We start from the raw sequence: 15644 nt of genomic DNA, 5'->3' as shown, positions 1-15644 counted from the left end.
GGCAGCCGATCAATGATTCTCTCTCATCACTGATGTTTCTATCTCTCCCTCTCTCTTCCTCTCTGAAATCAATAAAAATAAATAAATAAATAGTTTTATTGATTTCAGAGAGAGGAAGGGAGAGTTAGAGAGAAACATAGATGGGCTGCTTCCTGCATGCTCATGGGGGATTGAGCCCACAACCTGGGCATATGCCCTGACCAGGAATTGAACCGGCGACCTCTCAGTGCATGGGTCAATGCACTACCACTGAGCAACACAGGTTGGGCTGCATCCCTTATAATAACAATCTGGTAAGGTCAAAGTTCAGAAATTATTAGTCCCATTTTATAAATGAGAAAACTGCAAAGCAGAGAAGTACAATGAGTTGACCCTATAGTGATGAGAATGTGGTACTTTCTTACTCAGAGTTTGGCATTATTCCCACTTTAATCTCTTTCAAAGATGCAGACTCAGAAGAAACAAAGAGAAAAACAAATCATTTGAGAACTTTGGCATGCTATGACATGTACACTACTTAGCAAGGAGGAATAACAGACCTCAATCTTGATGCAAAATGTCTTCTGCAACTCAAGCAAAGAAAATCTAGTATTCCAGCAGATGGCATCATTTTCATTGTGTGTCTAACCTTGAGCTAGAGAAGAACAATCACTTCAGAAGTTGTAGTTCAAAAGGAAAGTTGGGAGTTAGGGTAGAAGAAGATGGACAGCCACCAAAAGTGAAACTAACTTGTGGTTCCTCAACTGCATTCATGGGGGAAGTGGAGAAGATAAAGGGTAAAGAAATGACCCAGGGGTGTGAGCCCTTGGTAAACAGGCCAGGAGGGACATGGGAAAGAAGCCACTGCTCAAAACTGCTCTCTAGGAAAATCACATATCCCGTGCCACATCAGCTAGCCCACCCGTTTTTTCTACAGTTCTGAAACAGTATAGTAGCAACCCAGTGTAAGAGAAAAACCAAAGCAAAAACTGAAATGGGAATAACTGTGAAAGGGGAATAACAGCAGCTAACATTTACTGAATACTTACTTTTCTAGACGCTGAGCTAGGCAATTTCCACACATTCTTTAAGCTTCACAGCAAATCTATTTAGTGGCCACTATTATCCCTATATTTTTAGGCAAGACTTATAACTTCAGAGATGTTGACTGAGATAATGTGACTTGTCCAAGTGGTAGAAACTGTATTTGACTCAGGCTGGAGGTCCCAATGTGGATGTTCTTTTGAGCCCTGTCTAGATTATAGGCAATAACTTAGTACTTCCCAACTAAAAGGCACTGATTTGGAAAGAAATCAAACAAGCAAGCACTTTATTATTATTATTATTTATTCTTAAGAATTATTCTTGAGAAATGATTGCCTCTGAAGAGATAATTTGATTCTCCAATTGATTCTCTGGGTAAACTTTTGGGAACTAAGATAAGAACAGCAATTTCTAACCGATGTGCTGCAAGAATTTTTAAAACATGCAATACCTGACTACTTAGTCAGGGGCACTGACCCTTTTCCCTTAGATTTTCAAATAAAAAAATGACAACAGACAACACAACAATAGCTGTCCAGTGTAAATGATCAAAATTATACCTACACTTTTTGTCAGTCTGGGGGAAAAAAAAGACACTATATTTTTTGGTGTGCTGCAGAATTTTAGTAATTAGTTTATGTGTGTCATGAGGTGAAAAGGGCTGAAAATTGCTGGGATAGAGGGTGATTCCTTGCTAGAAGTTGCCTCTAAGGCACCAGTTTATCATATATTGGAAAAGGTAAGACCAGAAGAAAAGTTTTATTAATCAACTCACAAATATTTACTGAACTTTACTATCTACGAAGTTCTTCAAAGACCCATAGTTACATACAGTGTGGCTGAGGTGATGAGAACACACAATTTTTTAATAGAATTCAGACAGAGAGTACTATTTGCACTAATAGTAGATGCAAAGTAAACACACTCATTGAGTGGAGCCTGGCACCATTCCTCCAAACCTAAGCCAACCTCATCAAACAAGGGAAATAACTCCTTACAATCATATAGTACATTTATTCATCAAATATTTACTGAGTACCTTCTATGAGCCAGAAATAGCTACTGATTAGTCTTTTGTAATAGTTGAATGAGGTCAGAAATTAGGAACCAGGAACCTTCAAGGAACAAATTATCTAATTAAGGAGAAAGACTAATTAAGATACTAGGCAGTCTATAGAAGTGATGTAAAAAAAGTACAAAAAACATGCCATGAACACGCAAGGGAGAGAAATCAATCATGCCCGACGAATTTGAGGATGGCTTCATGAAGGATATGTATGTATTATGTTCTTGAAGGATTGGTTTTGGCAGGTGGCATGGTGGTAGTGTTGATAGAGGAAAGGAAGCAAGGGCCTTCCAGCCAAAGGGAAGACAGAATGAGGCAAATGCTTGAAGGATCTTTCAAGAGTGACAAAGTATCCTGTGTGGCTTATTAACTATGCACTGGATCCCATCCCTTCTCTCCTACTCAGCATCGGTCCAGGGATTGTCCCCTCTCTTTTGCATCAATTTTTTCTCTTTACTGACTCATTCCCAACAATAAACAAACAAACAAAAACCCTCTGAACTACTTTAACCAGGTTGTTACCCCACCATTTTACTGAAATAGCTCTTGTCAAAGTTACCCATGACCTTCCCATAGCCAAATCCATGGTCAATTCTTGGGCCTCATTTACTTGATCAGTTGCATTCAACAGAGTCCATTTTCCTTACAACACATTCCTCATTTCATCTACCACATTCTCTTATTTTTCCGACGACTTCCCTGGCTGTTCCTTTTCAATCTTCTTTGCTGGTTCATCCTCATCTCCATAATATCTATAAAAGTTAGAGCACTCTGGGGCTCAAGTCCTCAAACCCCATCTCTTCCCTATATTTACTCTCCAGGTGATCTCATATATGAATTTAAATACCATCTATATGTATCCCAAATTCGTGTCTCTTTTTAAAAAATAAAATATAATTGACTTACAATATTACATTAGTTTCAGATATACAATGTGGTGATTCAATATTTACATACATTACAAAGTGAAACCCACAATAAGTCCAGTTACCTTCTGTCATCATACAAAGTTGTTACACTATTGACTATATTCTCTCTAAATTTGTATCTCTTACCTGAGCCTCTCCTTTAACTCTGAATTATACATCCAACTGCCTACTCTACACATCTATGTGTATATCTGATAGGCATCCCAACTCACATGTCTTGCCTCCTCCCAAACCTACTCCCAGCTTTCTTTTTTTAAAAAATATATTTTATTGCTTTTTTACAGAGAGGAAGGGAAAGGGAGAGAGAGTCAGAAACATCGATGAGAGAGAAACATCAATCAGCTGCCTCCTGCACACCCCCTACTGGGGATGTGCCTGCAACCAAGGTACATGCCCTTGACCGGAATCGAACCCGGGACCCCTGAGTCGGCAGGCTAACGCTCTATCCACTGAGCCAAAATGGTTAGGGCTACTCCCAGCTTTCTTTCCCATATTCATATATAGCAACTCACACTAAACCCCACTCCCATTCTTCTGCATTCGTTCTCCTCTTAACTCAAATCTTCCAGTTAGTCATCTTTAACTGTTCTCTTTCCTAACTCATAACTAATTACTCAACAAGTTCTGTCAGCTCTACCTTCAAAATTGAGCCACACTTCAATTCCCTTCTCACCACCCCCACCCTCATTCTAGTCTAAGCCACCATCTTCTCACCTGGGTTATTAACTATGGCCATTAATTGCTCCCACTCGTGCTTTCTATCTAATTTACACATAGCAGCCAAAATAATTCTCTTAAAAGGTAAATTAGAACATGTCATCCATCTAGTCAAAACCTCTGACATTCATCTTACTCCACATGAAAGGTGAAGTCTTCATATTCTTCCAGATAGCCCTGGGCTTCCTCTAACTTCCTCTCTTCTCATTCACTTCACTCCAGCTACACCAGCCTCTTTACTGTTCCTGAAACATGCCAACATCCGGCTATTGTACTTACTGAAAAGCTCTGTCTCCACTTATGAGTAGCTCGCTTTCTCACTTTCTTCAAATATCCACTCAAATGGTGCTTTATGAAAAAGGCCTGCCCTTACCACCCTAAATGTCAAGTCACCTATCCCACCTGCCCCCATTCTAGTACTCCCTATCTCTCATAACCAAATTAATTTTTCTCCATAAAACCTATCACTACTGGACATATTAGTACTATTTTGTATTTGGTTTAGCAATTTATTGTCTGTGACCCTGTCAGAATGTAGGTACATGAAAACAGGGATTTTACCTGTTTCATTCACTATTGTACTTGCAGCGACCAGAACAGAGCTTGGCACACAGTAGATGCTTTTTTAATATGCTTTTTCTTTATTGATTTTAGAGAGAGAAGAAGGGAGAAGGAGAGAGAGAAACATCCACGTGAAAGAGAAACATCATTGGGGATCAAGTCCGCAACCCAGGCATGTGCCCCAACCGGGAATCGAACCAATGGCCTTTTTGGTGCATGGGGCGATGCTCAACCACTGAGCCACACCAGCCAGGGCAGCAGATGCTCTTTTAATGAATCAGCTTGGAATACAGTGTATGGGAAGGGACTGTGAGAGATGATAGTGGGAAATTGGACAGATTGTGAAGAGTGGATGACTCGGTGCTCAAGCAAAATGGACCCAGGGCTGGCAATCTCTCTCTCAGATGGGCACCAGAAGTTCTCTGGACAACAGGACAGAGCCAGGCTTGCATCCAAGGGATGACATTCCTCTTTCTGTTCTTCCATATATAATTCAGCAGAAAGTAATGATAGTAGCCACATCAAAAGAATAAAATTATATTCTGGATCAAACATAGCTAAACTTCACTATAATCAGTGGACAGCCTGAGACTCGAGGCACATGCTTGCTCAAAATATAGCACTGATTCAGAAAGACTCATGATGGCATATGCCAGCAAAGCCCAGACCATAGGTTCCTGGAAAAATTTTCAGGGCTTCATTACAAAAACCTCTATTTGAATTTTGCCAACCACTTCATATCCCATTTCCATTTGAAAAACAGTTTCCTCTTGCCCTAATTATGCCCAACAAAAATCACTTACAGTTTTCAGACACTGGAATAAAAATTGTCATGGTACCAAATCGGTATGTAGAACTAAACCAACGCATACTAGATTTTTGGACAAGGTTATACATTCAATACATGCATACTTGATAAAAAGAGTTTGGGAGGGGGTAATCTGGTTTCTCTTCAGATCCCACACATCTTTCCTCTTTTTAAAAAGAGTTGGGGGGCTCAGGACTAGGAGATTTTCTTACTCCTGCCCCCGCTCCCTTCATTACTACCTACCAGCAGGAGTAGGAGTCAGTCCCCATTACTCTCCAAACTGAGGGCAGGTTTCACTGAGCAATGGAACCAGAGGAGCTATACAGATAGCAGAGATCATGGAGACTATTCAAAGGTAGCTAGTGCATGCCTATTATGTGCCAGCCATTATTTGGAACAGGTGACATCCTTTCTTTATCCTGGGCCATTTCCTGGTTCCCCAACATGCCTAGCACCTTCTCCTGCCTTAGAGGTTTTACATTAAGCATTCCCTTTCACCAGACTGCAGAAAGTGGGACAATGAAGCAGTCATGTGAAGAAGCAGGGATGAGAGCCCAATAGCCTGTTCCTTTCTGATTCCAGTTCTGGGTGGCCCAGCCATACTTCACTGCCTATCATTGGATTTCTGTGAGATCCAAAAATCCCCTTGTAGTGAGTGTCTGTCCTTTGCCACCAGATATACTTTGGCTGCTTATCGTTCTCCTTATGCGATTAGCTGCTTGAGTGTAGGTGCTATGTATGACCTTTATTTCATTGTGAGTTGTCCACCATATATGCCTTCCACACACTAGGCATTCCTGCTACCCACAATTTTATTTGGCAACATGGACTGCAGAAGGCATCCCCCTTCAGATGAACCTACTCAGTTCCACATTTGGCTCCCAGAGTCAACTCTTGTTAGAACAGGTATCCAAATCTAACATTCTTACACACTCCAAAACATCCAGCTGAATTAGAAGATTTTACTGATAAGGAAACCAAACTCCTGTTGGAATCAAAGATTTAGAGGGTAAAAGAAAACAGACAGGAGGCCTAGAATCTTGATTTACAGTTGTGAACAAAAGATAACATCAAATGGTTGCTAATAGTTGGTGACAGGGCAAAAACTAGCAAAGAAAGTGCCCTCTGAGTCCCGATATCTCAAGCACCTAACACAATACAAAACAGATCCATGTGAGACACTCAATACATATTTGTTTAGATAAATAATTGAAGAGCTACATGAATTAATGGTTGAAGTGTGGTGTACAAAAAAATAATATTGGGTTAGTAATCTGAAGATCTGGGTTCATATTTCAGCACTATCTTTTATAGTTGTGTGACTTCAGGTCAGAGAGACACTTTTCTTAATCTCCATTTTCCTAATAGCTAAAACTGTGGCATAATAACACAATTATAGAAGTCTATAATAGAGTTCTATAGGCATAAAACAAAATAAAAATATAAAAGTATTTTATGTAAGGCATAAAAGATAATGAAGGGATTAACAATGAGGTGAAAAGATGATGCTACATGATATCTTGGGGAAAACAGTGCACATCAATGGGGAGGTTTTAATGGTTTGAAATCCCTAGAACACTTTTTATTTTTTTATTTATTTTTTTTAAAATATATTTTATTGATATTTCACAGAGAGGAAGGGAGAGGGATAGAGAGCTAGAAACATCGATGAGAGAGAAACATCGATCAGCTGCCTCCTGCACACCTCCTACTGGGGATGTGCCCGCAACCAAGGTATATGCCCTTGACCGGAATCGAACCTGGGACCCTTGAGTCCCCAGGCCGACGCTCTATCCACGGAGCCAAACCGGTTTCGGCCCTAGAACACTTTTTAAACAAAGCGGACTCATGAGTTAGAAGTTCATATACACAAAGATATTTTAACTTACATTATGATGATTATTACTGCCATTGTTCATAGACCATTCCTCTAATAAGTGAAGAGCGATGGAGGGTAGGATAATGGGTAGGATAATCACTAAGCAGAGCATAAAGAGCTTCGTATCTAGCACATGCTAGGTAATTGTTTTAGAAAACTGAAATATGTATCTCAAAGCAGCCTTAGAAGCAAAGCAATAACTAATTGCACCAGGTATATTAAGCAATGAAAAAACAACTTAACCAAAGATCCACAGAAATGAGATATCCACAGAACCACTTTAGGATTCTGGCAAATACCATTTAGATTCTGAAAGGTTAAAAGAGAAAGAAAAATTCCTGGAACATATAAATAAAAGCAGAGTTAAAAATCTAGCTCTACTAAAGAAAATTACCTGTTTGCAGACATGATCTCATATGCAAAAAATCTTAAAGATCCCACACCAAAAACAAACACCTGTTAGAACTAATAAATGAATTCAACAAAGTTGCAGAATACAAAAATCAACACTCCCAAATCAGTTGCATTTCTAGACATTAACAATGAGCAATCCAAAAAAAAAAAAAAAAAAAAATTAAGAAAAAAATTCTATTTACAATAACATCAAAAAGAATAACATAGCCGAAACCGGTTTGGCTCAGTGGATAGAGCGTCGGCCTGCGGACTGAAGGGTCCCGGGTTCGATTCCGGTCAAGGGCATGTACCTTGGTTGCAGGCACATCTCCAGGGGGAGGTGTGCAGGAGGCAGCTGATCGATGTTTCTCTGTCATCGATGTTTCTAGCTCTCTATCCCTCTCTCTTCCTCTCTGTAAAATATCAATAAAATATATTAAAAAAAAAAAAAAGAATAACATATTTAGGAATAAACTTAACTAAGGAGGCAAACTATAAAACTATAAAACACTGTACTCTGAAAACTATAAAACACTGCTGAAAGAAATCAAAAGACAATACAAAACTATAAAACACTGCTGAAAGAAATCAAAAGACAATACAAATAAGTGAAAAAAAAATCTGTTCATGGATTAAGATGTCCATAATGCACAAAGCAATCTAAACATTTGATAGGTCTATCAAAATCTCATTGACAGTTTTGTAGAAATAGAAAATAATACTAAAATTCATACGGAATCTCAAAGAACCACAAATACCCAAAATAATCTTGAAAAAGAAGAACAAAGTTGGAGAACTCACATTTCCTGATTTCAAAACTTACAATGAATAGTCTAAACAGTGTTGCATTAGCATAAAGACAGACATATAGACCAATGGAATAGATCAGAGAGTAAGAAATAAACCCTCAGGTATATAGTCAAATGATTTTTCAACAAGGATGCCAAGATCATTCAATAGGGAAAGAACAGTCTTTTCAACAAAGGGTGATAGGAAAACTGGATATCCTCATGTAAAAAAAATGAAGTTAGACCCTTACTTTACACTATATACAAAAAAACAAAAACAAAAACAAAACTTCAAAACAGATAAGAAACTAAATATAGAGTTAAAACTATAGTCAAAGCCAGGCTCAACTGGTTAGAGTATTGTCCTGATGTGCCAAGGTTGTAGGTTTGATCTCCAGTCAGGGTACATACAAGAAGCAACCAATGAATGCATAAATAAGTAGAGCAACAAATATCAATCTCTCTCTCTCTCTCTCTCTCAAATCAATCAATAAGAAAAAAAATTATAAAAAAGAGTTAAAACTATAAAACTCTTAAGCTTCATGACACAATTTGGCAATAATTTTTTTTTTTGAAAGAGAAACATCCATCGAGTTGTTGTTCCACTTATTTATGCATTCATTGGTGGCTTCTTGTATGTGCCCTGACTAGAGATCGAACCCCCAACCTTGGTATATGGGGACAACACTCTAGCAACAGAGTAAAAAGGCAATCCACAGAATGGGAGAAAATATTTGCAAGTCATATAACGGATAAGGGATTGATATCTAGAATATATAAAGAGCACCCTGAACCCAAGGTCTGTACTTAAACCCAGTCTCTGACCACAAAGTTTCTGCCTTTAGCCAACAGCTACTAGTAGCTGACTTACATTGAGCTTTGCTGTATGCCTGGCACTGTACTCAAAGTTTTACATGCATCCTAATAACCTTATGAAGTTGATGCTTATTATTTCCATTTCACAAATAGGGAAACAGATTCAGAGAAATTTAGTAATTAACCTAACTTCCACAATGAGGAGAGGACAGAGCTGTGATGAAACCAGGGCAGTCTGTTTTCCTCTGCCCAGGTTCTTAAGTACCACCCTCTACTGCCTCCAAAAATGCAATTCCCCAGCACCTGCCTGATAATAATATGGTACAGCCATTTCAAATAAGTGGAATTGAGACTATGTGATAAAAACGGAAAGATGCTTATCACAAAGTAAAAAAACAGAAAACAAAACTGTACATACATTTTTATTACACCTAGATAAAACATTTGGAAAACAGCTGGTAGAAAATATGTGCCACAATAATATAAATTCTGGTAAAATAGTCAGATTATGGACTGCCTTTCTTTTTTTTTATATTTCAACAAGAGGCCCAGTGCATGAGATTCGTGCACTTGGGGGAGTCCCTTAGCCCGGGCCTGCGCCCTCTCACAGTCTGGGAGCCCTTGGGGGATGTCCAACTGATGGCTTAGGCTTAGTGGGCATAAGCCTAAGCCATCAGCAGGACAGCCTTCAGTCATGACCCCAGCTTCTGACTGAGCAGCGCTCCCCCTGTGGGAGCGCATTGACTACTGGCGGGGGGTGGGGTGGGGGGGTGGAGGGGCCAGCTCCTGCGTTGAGCATGTGCCCCCTGGTGGTCAGTGTGCATCATAGTGACTGGTCATTTCCGCCGTTTGGTCGATTTGCATATTAGCCTTTTATTATCTACCTAATAAAAGAGTAACATGCTAATTGACCGTACCTTCGCAACGCCCACCAGACAATTAGGAGTATGCAAATTAACACAACAAAGATGGCGGGTTAATTTGCATACACAGGCACTGAGCAGCCGGGGGTGGGGCGGGAAGTAGGCGTTCCGCACCACACCAGCCGCTCCTTGCCTCTGGGCAGCATGGGAAGGCAGAAAGGGGGCTCCGGGCCGGAGCAGAAAGGCTGCTCCAGCCAGAGTGAAGGCGGTGCCGGCAGCCAGGGGAACAAAGGCCCATTCTTGCACGAATCTTCATTTGTGCATCGGGCCACTAGTGTACAATGATAAAAGCATAACATGCCGAAACCGGTTTGGCTCGGTGGATAGAGCGTCGGCCTGCGGACTGAAAGGTCCCGGGTTTGATTCCGGTCAAGGGCACGTACCTTGGTTGCGGCACGTCTCCAGTGGGAGATGTGCAGGAGGCAGCTGATCGATGTTTCTCTCTCATCGATGTTTCTAACTTTCTATCCCTCTCCTTTCCTCTCTGTAAAAAACCAATAAAATATATTTAAAAAAAAAAAAAAAAAGCATAACATGCTAATTAGACCAGACGACCTTCCGGACAAAGCCGGGGCTGCGAGGGAAGCCAGGGTTCCGGGTGCTGGAGGGAAGCCGGTGCCATCAGCCAGGGGAAGGAAGGCCTACTCTTGCATGAATTTCATGCATCAGGCCTCTAGTATAGGATAATAAAATTATGTAGTGGAAACCTCCCTTTTCTCTCTTTAAATCAAGTCCTCAGATCTCTACAAGGAAGCTTCAGAAACTTCAAGAAATAAAGGTATGTAAAGCCAAGTCCTATGTTCAAAATAAAGCAATACTTCAGGATGGGTGGATCCAGGGTTGCCTCTGTGAAGGAACTAGGCTAAATCTGGCAATGCTAAAAGTTTGCAGAAGGCTTCTGGAAGGCACTAGAACAGCCGTGGGCAAACTATGGCCCGTGGGCTGGATCCGGCCCGTTCGGCTATTCTATCCGGCCCGCGGAGCCGAAAGAGCGGAGGGTTCTCTTGCTCTCCCCTCCGCTCCTTTACTTTGAATTTATATTAGTTCACACAAATACTCCATCCATGCTTTTGTTCCGGCCCTCCGGTCCAGTTAAAAAACCCATTGTGGCCCTCGAGTCAAAAAGTTTGCCCACCCCTGCACTAGAAGCAGGAGCTTTTGTTAATTTCTATTTCTTTGATTCACAGAATATTACCAAACTAAAATAATACCACCACTGCTCTAAATCAGTGTTTCCCAAGTGTTAGTTACTGCTATAATATTGCCACAATTTTTCTTCCATGTGTTTACAACTTGCTATTTGTTTACTTAAAATTTTATTATTTTTCTTTTTACTTTAAAAAGTTTTTTTTGAAAAGGGAAACTTTATAACACAACTGTAGATATAAATCTTACATCCCTTGTCGTACATAGAAGATAACTATAAAAATAAACACATAGCCCTAGCTAGTTTGGCTCAGTGGATAGAGCGTCGGCCTGTGGACTGAAGGGTCCTGGGTTCGATTTCGGTCAAGGGCACATGCCTGGCTTGTGGGCTCAATCCCTTTTTGGGGCATGCAGGTGGCAACTGATCAATGATTCACATCATTAATGTTCCTATCTCTCGCTCCCTCTCCCTTCTTCTCTGAAATCAATAAAAAATATATAATAAAAAATAATAAATACATAAAAAAGACAAAACAATGTTTTAGCTAGATATAAGTTACTACCTGCTAAAGGTTGTAGCTGAAAAGGAATAGGGTTAGACGTTTGTTTTCACAGGAGGCATTCTGGATTTTAAGTATAATGGAAAAATCACTAAAGATTTTTTGTTGCTGTTGTTGATCCTTGCAAGAGGATATTTTTCCATTGATTTTTAGGAAGAGTGGAAGAGAGAGGGAAAGAGAGAGAAACATCAATGTGAGAGAACCACATCAATTAGTTGCCTCTTGCACAAGCTCTGACCAGGGCCACAGGCCAATGCTCTATCCACTGAGGCAAACTGGCTAGGGCATCATGGAAGAATTTTAAACAGGAAGATATATGGTCTGATTGGATATTTTAACAACCCTCTTTGGGGAATTAAAAAATTAAATGAGTGCCCTAGCTGGTTTGGCTCAGTGGATAGAGCATCGGCCTGTGGACTCAAGGGTCCCAGGTTCGATTCCCGTCAGGGGCAAGTACCTTGGTTAGGGGCACATCCCCAGTATGGGGAGTGCAAGAGGCAGCTGATCGATGTTTCTCTCTCATCGATGTTTCTAACTCTCTATCCCTCTCCCTTCCTCTCTGTAAAAAATCAATAAAATATATATTTTAAAAAATATTAAATGAGAAAAGACATAAAAGAACTAAACACCACCACCATCCACTTTTACCTAAGTGACAATTATAAAACACTACACTCTATTGGAACCCTCTGCACTGTTGGTAGGAATGTGAAATGGTGCAGTCACTGTGAAAAACAGTACGGTGATTCCTTAAAAAGAAAAAATTTTTCAAAATAGGATCACCATATATGATCCAGCAACTCTACTTCTGGGTATATTCCCAAAGGAATGGAAAGCAAGGTCTGGAAGAAATATTTGTACAACTATATTTATAGCAGCATTATTCACAACAGCCAAAAGGTGGAAGCAACCCAAGTGTCAACAATGAATGAATAAGTAAAATATGGTATATACATACATGAAATATTAAGAAGATTCTGACACATGCTACACCCTGAGGACATTATACTACGTCAAACAAGAGAGTCACAAAAAGACAAAGACTGTATGATTCCACTTAATGAGGTTTCTAGGGAAGTCTAAATCATAGAGACAGAAGCAAAATAGTGGTTACCAGGGGTTGGGGCAGGCGAAAATGAGGAATTATTGTTTACCGTGTATAGACTTTCAGTTTTGCAAGATGAAAAGAGTTCTGGAAATAAATGGCAGTACTGATTGCACAGCAGTATGAATTTACTTCATGTCAAAGAATGTACACTTTCAAAATGGTTAAGATGATAAAATTTATGTTATCTGTATTTTACCACAATTAAAAAACAAATATACCCAAAGGCTGCAGATTTTGGCTTAAGCAACTGGGTGAATGGTGATCTATTCACTGAGATAGAGCAGAATGTAGGAGCAGCTTTGGGTAGGAAATTTTAAAATTTGGGGTGTGTTAAGTTTGGTCAAAGATGTCAAGTGGGCAGTCGAATATCTAAATCTAAGGTTCCAGAGAAAAAGTGAGGGATAGAATTACAGATATGGATTTTTTAAAAAGGATACAAACACTTAACTCGGGGATTATTCGCATAAAATTGTATGCAAAACCACAGGACAGGAAGAGATTACCTAGGGATAAGGTAGCCAGAGAAGAGAAGGGAGTAATAAGACAGCCTTGGTGCACTCCAACATTCAGAGTTAAAGCAGAGGGTGAAAAATCATGATAATGAAGAGAATCAATCAATGAGATAAAGAAGGTGCTTTTAAAACAAAGTCAGAGGCCAGGGTCTGTGAACTTGATACTAAGAGGTTGGCAACAAAATATACATTTTAAAAATTTCCCTAAACTAGTTCAATAGTCTAAATATGAGCTGTGAGAGGATGAAATGCACAGTAGCAGTGGGAGTGGAAAAAATATAATTGAGGTATCATTAAAACAAGTAATGCAAGACAGAAGGATAGAAACCAGAGTTTGGGTTGTTGTTTTTATGGTGATGGGGATGAGTATGTGTGTGTATGTGTAGGAAGGAGGGCTAAAGAAGCGATAATGGTAGTTACAATGGCCAACATTAATTAAGCACTTATTTGTCAGTACTTTATATCTATTTTTGGGAGCTGGGTATCCCTCTGCAAGAACACTCTCATCAAAGACCAGAACAATCCCACTTTGAAAATTAATTGAAGTTAGAGAGCCCAAAGTTACATAGCTGGTATGGGCCTCAAATTTACATCTGATGGACTCGAAGCCAAAGTTTGAGATACTAATTAGATAAGTGGACGTCATTGAGACAAAGTCTTAGAAAGGATGTTATCACCCAGGGAGAGAAAATACAGATCAATAAATTATTATTCATATATTTGGCTAATTCTTATAATGTTAAAATACACCCATTTTCTCACCTATAGAATGAAGACTTTTTTGTTGTTGTTGTTAATCCTCACTGGAAGATACTTTATTTATTTATTGATTGATTGATTGCCTCTCACACGCAACCCAACCACGGCAGGGAACCTGCAACCCAGGTATGTACCTTTGACGGTATTGAACCTGAGACCCTTCGATTGGCAGACTGATACTCTAACCACTGAGCCATGCCAGCCAGGGTGAAGATAATACTTAATTTGTAAGATAATGCACACTGAGAGCAAGGACTTGATCACAGTTTTTGTATTCCTCAGTTTGTAATGTCTGAAAACAAGTTGACAGCAACAAAAGTTTGCTAAAGCTTTAAACAAAACAAAACAAAACAAAACCCCCAAACTTAATAACTGGCCACAATTAGAAAAACACTGCACAGCATGAGAACCACTATCTCCTGACCAAACCGTTGCATAGTTTTTCATTTCCTCTGTGTATCATGCGACAAATTACAAATGCAGTGTTTGTGCACCACAATGTCTGTTCTATGAATTCTTCTGCTGTAAGTACTACGTAGATAAGAGACAGAACTCACTGAGACAGACACGCTCATCCACCACTTACTGGAATAATAATTTGATAAAATGTATCAAGAACCTTAAAGCCCTAATTCAGTAATCTTTTTAAGAATGTAACCAAAGAAAACAATAAGATAGGTGGCCAAAAATTTAGGTTGGAAATAATAAAAAATATCCAACAATAGAAAAATCCTATATAATAAAGAGCTAATAAGCTAATTAGACTGAACAGCAGAACAACCGTCTGGATGACCTTCCGGACGAAGGTGGGGCTGCAAGGGCCTACCCTTGCACAAATTTCATGCATCAGGCCTCTAGTTATTAAATAAAACATCACACAGTGGCTCTTAAATCAAGTTTTTGAAGAACGCATAAGGACACCAGAAAATGCTTTTAGTAAGTATAATAAAAGAAGTAAGGTATAAATTATGTCTAGGATGACTATAATTTTGTGTATATATGTATATATGTGTGTGTATATATTAATTATTACCTATAAAAACATTAGAACATACCAAAAATACTATAAGAGTTTCCCTGGGTAGAAAGATTACAGGAGATCCTAATATTCTTTATGTTTTTCAGCATTTCTTACATTTCTGTGCAAAGTACATTTTCATTCTAAAACAAAAACATGATAAATAAAATAAAAGCAAGATAACACTCACCTTCTTTCTTTTCCTAGAATTCTTCGTAGGGTCAGCCTTATCAAAATCTGCTGCCTTTGCCTCTACCTTCTCCTCATCCTCATCAGGTATCAGAGAGTATTTGGTCCCACCTGGTTGCATGAAACAATCCTTTGCAAAGTGGCCTGCAGAAGAGAAGTGGAAAAGTTGGGAGGAAAAAGCAATCGTTCCTCTCAGCAGGTGAATCTTCCCCAGAGTCTCCTGGAAGGGCTAGCTGGTTCAGGAGGTATTACCAAGTTCATTCAGAACAGCTATTGGATTTGGAACAGATTTTCTGTCACCTCAAGATGATATTGCTCACTCAACAAGAGCCTGACTTGCAGCTGGTCCTGAACCTGTGGGAAACACTAGCGCTGCTTTGGAAATGGCAGAAGATACAGACAAGGATGCAGGCTGGTACTGCCTTCTATTAGCAATGAAGCTTAGTAAT

The 15644-nt window shown here is 39.4% G+C and overlaps 1 protein-coding gene across 1 annotated transcript in view; it reads right to left on the bottom strand.

Annotated features, from left to right (window-relative positions):
- The window catches only part of ZCCHC17 (zinc finger CCHC-type containing 17), a 52715-nt gene that overhangs the window by 3462 nt on the left and 33609 nt on the right, over positions 1–15644 (bottom strand). Inside the window, exon 7 of the mRNA XM_080654497.1 lies at positions 15197–15339. Coding sequence (XP_080510623.1) covers positions 15197–15339 — 143 coding nt within the window. The remainder of the gene's footprint in view (positions 1–15196; positions 15340–15644) is intronic.

Source organism: Plecotus auritus (genome assembly GCF_963455305.1).
Source record: "Plecotus auritus genome assembly, chromosome: 2".
In the NCBI taxonomy this organism is placed as follows: Eukaryota; Metazoa; Chordata; class Mammalia; order Chiroptera; family Vespertilionidae; genus Plecotus; species Plecotus auritus.
Note: the sequence above shows the minus strand (reverse complement) of the source record. Positions and strands in the feature narration are given on the sequence as shown.